Source organism: Stegastes partitus, unplaced genomic scaffold (assembly GCF_000690725.1).
Source record: "Stegastes partitus isolate 25-593 unplaced genomic scaffold, Stegastes_partitus-1.0.2 Scaffold647, whole genome shotgun sequence".
NCBI lineage: Eukaryota > Metazoa > Chordata > Actinopteri > Pomacentridae > Stegastes > Stegastes partitus.
The window spans coordinates 52317-57293 of record NW_007578378.1 but is presented as its reverse complement, the minus strand read 5'-3'; the positions used below and the strand labels follow the sequence as shown (position 1 = coordinate 57293).

Below are 4977 nucleotides of genomic sequence, written 5' to 3'. Positions count from 1 at the left end.
GAGTGTTTGCCTGAAGTGACACAACGAGGACATTTTTGATGTCCAAAAGAACAAAAGACAGCTGCACATACTGTAGTTGTGACAACAACACATTTCTGGCTTGGCTTTTGCAGTTGAGCTGGTGTAAACACCACAGGCTTTCTATTTAGCTTGGATCCCTTTGCATAAAAGAAAGGATGAGAGTGTTTTTCACTTGGTCTTGGTCAGTTTTCTCTTATGACTAACATTTTTCAGTCTGTCATTCAGCTCCATACTGAGCATTTTAAAATGTATTAGATCTCTAATACTTAGTGAGAAATCATGCACGCCTATTTGTCTATTTTTTATTTTTAAATACCAAAGTTTACAACGTGTCAAATGCCAAACATGAGTTTTGTACACTGTTCAGGATTCCTGTTTAAAGTACTGTACACATTTTCATTTTGTTGAATATTCACTTTATTCTGGAAATATTACCACGAGGATGTCTTTATTGCCGGCTTTGTAGTTGTTCTTTTCCCTACAAATCAAAGAATTTTATGAGTGAGAATCAGTCAGGAGAGGATCCTTTTCCTATCACAAAAAAGATTTTAAGGAACTAACTAGCCAATTGATTGCTAAACTAATCCTTAAATGTTCTTCATTGTAATAAAGCATTGATACATAAAAACATGAAATTCCAGCAAAGCAGCTTGGAAAGTCCTGACACTGGCATTTAGATAATTTAGCTTCACAGGCTGATGAAAGCCAGGGGGAAAAAATTAATAAATAAAAACAAAACTACGATTATGAAATCAGTAGTAAAACTATTCTACGCTACACACAGGGAACTGGGAACTAATTTGAAGAAGAAGAATGATTCAAAGAACCCCATCCTGTAAGTTGACAGAAGTGATTCCTTTGGTTTGGTGTCTCTGAAACCCTGGAAGTGTGAATCCATGTTTTGAGATCCTCTATGATTCACTGCAGTTTCAAAGTGGAAATGTTCAGCCATGCCATGGTGTTGGAATGCATGGACGTGATTACAAGTTTAAAAAAAAGATTTTTGCTTGAGGGGATCTTTAAGAACTGAGTCCAACTCAGTCTTGTGCAGGGTTGGGCCACATCACTCTGAAGTGTAGTCATTTACTGAATACATTTTACATGCCAAGTTTTGAAATGAGTAACACCATTCATTAGATTGCAAAAATTAAAACAAACAAACAAAAAGTGATCTAATTTGAACAGTTTTGCAGTCACAGAGAGAATTCCAGTCTTTAAAAGAATAATTCTGATGAGAAAATGACATTATGGTGCAGCTACAGCCTCATGAATGTAAATGGTGTTAGTAGTGTTAGCCACTTGCAGGCACCACGTGTTCCCCCTTTGTTTCTCAGCCATGATGACTGATGAGGAAGGGGTTTTTTTTTAAGGTCAGAGCGGTACTTTGTATGTCAATCCCCTGTCATTGCGGAACAGAGAGTCGTAGTCAAAGATAGTTTTCAGTTTCTGACAGACACCGACTGATCTCGTCCGACCTCACCTCCCCAAAAGTGAAGCACAGGCCCGCAAAGCCTTTTCACCGCGTCCCCATTTGCCTTGATTAACCTCCACAGTTCTTCTCACTTCACCTCTTGTTTGCAAAACACGCGTTTGACAGCATGGTGAAGGCATCATAAGACAGCTGCATAATCACTAATAAAACAAGATGGCCGGGGTAAAGTCTCCGATGGGGCAAACACCAGCAGGGACAGGGGCTAAAATGTTTGGACAGCTTGAAGTTTAAAGTCTGGAGGGTTATGATCTTGTGTCTGTTTACACAAGAGTTGTCGTTCCTCCCAGTTTCTGGTCCTATAAAAGCGGCTGCAATTTCACTGAAAGCTAGATGCGCTTATGGTTGCTTTTTGCCATCTCTAACATCATTTTGTGACTCCCTTCGAACCAGGAAAATGTATGCAGCTGTTACCCTACTCGTCTTCATGTGCTTGACTGCCACCACTCGTGCAGATCACCATCATCATCCCTGTCGTAAGAATTTATCTTTCCATTGTTTTTATTCTTTTTGTTGTCTGATTTTGACTTTTTGGCATTTTTTAAGTTTTGCTCTTTTGAGTCAGTACATCGATTACAAATCTGTCTCAGTTATACTAGATTGAAATGTATTTAATGTCTATTTTGGCTTATCTAACTGATATTATCTTTCAGATTCACCCAACATGACAGGATTCATGAGTGTGGTGAGTCTTTGTTTCATTTTGTCACTCAAGACTAACATTTCATGAGATCCCCTTATAGCAGGGGTGTCCAATCCTGGTCCTCGAGGGCCACAATCCTGCATGTTTTAGATGTTTCCCTCTTCCAGCACACCTGATTCAAATGATCAGGATCATTATCAGGCTTCTGCAGAGCTTGATGATGAGCTGATCATTTGAATCAGGTGTGTTGGAAGAGAGAAACATCTAGAACATGCGGGATCGTGGCCCTCGAGGACCAGGATTGGACACCCCCGCCTTATAGCGTTGTAAAACACAGCATTAAAACCTCTGTCTTTCTCTCTGAATGCATGAAACCAGATAACCATAAAGGGTGACGTGAAAGCATACGGTGCATTCACTTACGACTCAATGGGCAAGAAGCTACGATTCAGATCAAACGAGAGCAACCCTACAAACACTTCACTAGCTGTGGATCTGCTGATGTTTTTTGATGAGGTAACTGATTTCTTCCTTTTGTGAAAATGTCACTCGAAGCCGTTTTCGCATCTCGACGTCTGGATGTGTGTGTGTATCTTGCAGGGGATATTCTACGAGATTGACAGCAAAAACCAGAGCTGTGAGAAGAAAAAGCTGCAATGCACCCTGCACCCTTTAGACATTCCTGATGACGCCAAATTTATGTCAACGCTTAATTTTGGGAATCCATCCATTGAAGGGGAGGGAGTAAAACTCAACTCCTGGACAGGGTCAATGCCAGGCACGAAAGGTGGGAGAGAGGCTATGAAAATAATACACAAACCTTTTCATTTTATTGTTGTTGTTGTGAGTTGAATGTTCTCTTTTTTTTAGGCAAATACGTCATATATGTAACCACGGGATGTTTGCCTGTGAGCACCTTCTACTTCACTGAGTCCATGTCATTCTTTATCGGGTTGGTGATTCTTGCTTTTACCACTTCATAGCACATGCGGGATGCGCAGGCACAGGATGTAATGAATGCCCTTAAGTAATCTCCATGCCGTTTTTCTGTCACTTTCTCACAGCACCACGGAGATCGAAAACGAGATCAAGGACCCCGAGCTCCTCCTGGTGCCTTCCTTTTGTCAGGGACTGCCTGTGGAGGACACACCTGAGGGGACAGTAAACAGTTTCTTCCATGAGTTCATGTAGAAGAAGCCTCATCAGCAAAAAAAAAAATGAAACCCCTAACCAAGCATGGCCAGCCACAACTATAGACTTTTCTCTCCTTTTCACGTCACTCAAGTTTTTTCTTGTGACACTGCACTGCATCACATCTGTTTCCATCACATCTTCCCTATCACATCCCTATGAAGATATGGCTTTGAACGGCTCATATATATGTACACGTACATTTGGATGTGAAAAAAAAAACAAAAAACAAAAGATGCAACATGGATTATAGAATTAGTCATAATCACTAACAGTCGGTGGCTTTTCAAGTTGGTACCGCTTACAAAACCTGTAAGATATGATTAAAGGAACAATAAAATGTCAAAGCTGTCAAATGATTCTTTCTTTCATCCACCATCATGTCTTTGTGAGGTTTGTAGAACTTTTGGACGAGAAAGCGACTCAGAACTGTGTGGCCAGATGAATCAGCGACAGGGCGAAACCCAGCTGTTGAGCCTGAAACTGATGCTCCACTAATTTAAAGTGCTGAATGTGTATTATACACGGTCACCTCAAAATACATTTTGTGTAAATTGATATTGGAGTAGTTCAGCCATACATGTCTGAATTGGAACCTGATTCTGAAGAAGAATGATATAAAAAGTTCCACCCTGCAAGATGACAGGATTGGTTCTTTGGGTTTGTTACATATGCAGCCCTGGAAAGTTGTACACTGCAGCTTTAAGGTGGAAAAGCTCAGCCACGGTGTTGACTACTTATTTTGCTCACAATGCGTCTTCCAGCACATAAAAAACACCATATGGGAGGCGCCCCGGTAGCTCAAACAGATAAGATGGCGACTCATGTACAGCGGCTATGGTTCGAGTCCAGCCAGCGGCTCATTTGCTGCATATCCTTTCCCCATTCTTCTCCCCACATTTCCCTGTCTCTCTTCCCTATCCTGGCTGCATAAGGGCAACAAGCCCATAAAAGCGAAATAAAACACCATATGGACATGTTAACAAGGGTAAACACTTGAGTTCCTACTCAGTCTTGTGCAGGGTTGGTTCAAACTGCTTTATAAAGGAGTCAGTTACGTATACAAACTTCTCCTCCCCCACTTTCCCCTCTCTCTCTCTCGACTGTCTTATATCTACTAAAGGCTAAAAAAAATAAATAAAATTATTGTCATTTAATTAGCACAGTTTGGGATTAGTTCAAAATCAAATCCAAGAAATAGCCATGGAAACTACCAATGTGTTTTTTTCTCTGTACACATCTGTAAAGATTTCCATACAAATGCGTTTTGCATAATCTGCAGTTGGTCAAATCAGTACTGACAAAAATGACGTGTACTCTGTGTGTTCAACAACATGTGCGATGTTGTTTCAAGTAATCCTTGACATGTAGCAATTGTACATTTTTTAAAAAAGTAATCTGTGGTAAGTATAGTTACCATTCTTTTTCTATTTTGGATGTGGAATCCCACTTACATTACACACCAACCCTGGGCCAGAATTAATATAATCAGTATTAAAATCAGTACATTTTGATTGGTAGCAGTTGGGATATCAGAAACACCAATAGTTGTATTAATATGAGTATTCTGGTCTCTAGGTCAGTCTATAATGTGAGGTTTCAAAGCTGCCATGATACCATCGTAATGCTTCCA

General features: G+C 40.3%; 1 protein-coding gene across 1 annotated transcript; it reads left to right on the top strand.

Annotated features, from left to right (window-relative positions):
- The first annotated feature begins 1872 nt into the window (after nt 1-1872).
- epd (ependymin) lies at nt 1873-3629 on the top strand. The gene is made up of 6 exons (XM_008289939.1): nt 1873-1986; nt 2164-2195; nt 2532-2669; nt 2754-2940; nt 3024-3105; nt 3218-3629. The coding sequence occupies exons 1-6, from the start codon at nt 1908-1910 to the stop codon at nt 3342-3344; spliced, it is 645 nt and encodes a 214-aa protein (XP_008288161.1). The 5' UTR covers nt 1873-1907; the 3' UTR covers nt 3345-3629.
- The last annotated feature ends 1348 nt before the right edge of the window (nt 3630-4977 follow it).

Excerpts from the sequence above, each read along its gene's own strand:
- epd (XM_008289939.1), top strand. The coding sequence starts at position 1,908 with ATGTATGCAGCTGTTACCCTACTCGTCTTCATGTGCTTGACTGCCACC. Across the intron at positions 1,987-2,163 it reads TCACCATCATCATCCCTGTC|ATTCACCCAACATGACAGGA; the intron begins GTAAGAATTTAT and ends ATTATCTTTCAG. Across the intron at positions 3,106-3,217 it reads TCCATGTCATTCTTTATCGG|CACCACGGAGATCGAAAACG; the intron begins GTTGGTGATTCT and ends ACTTTCTCACAG.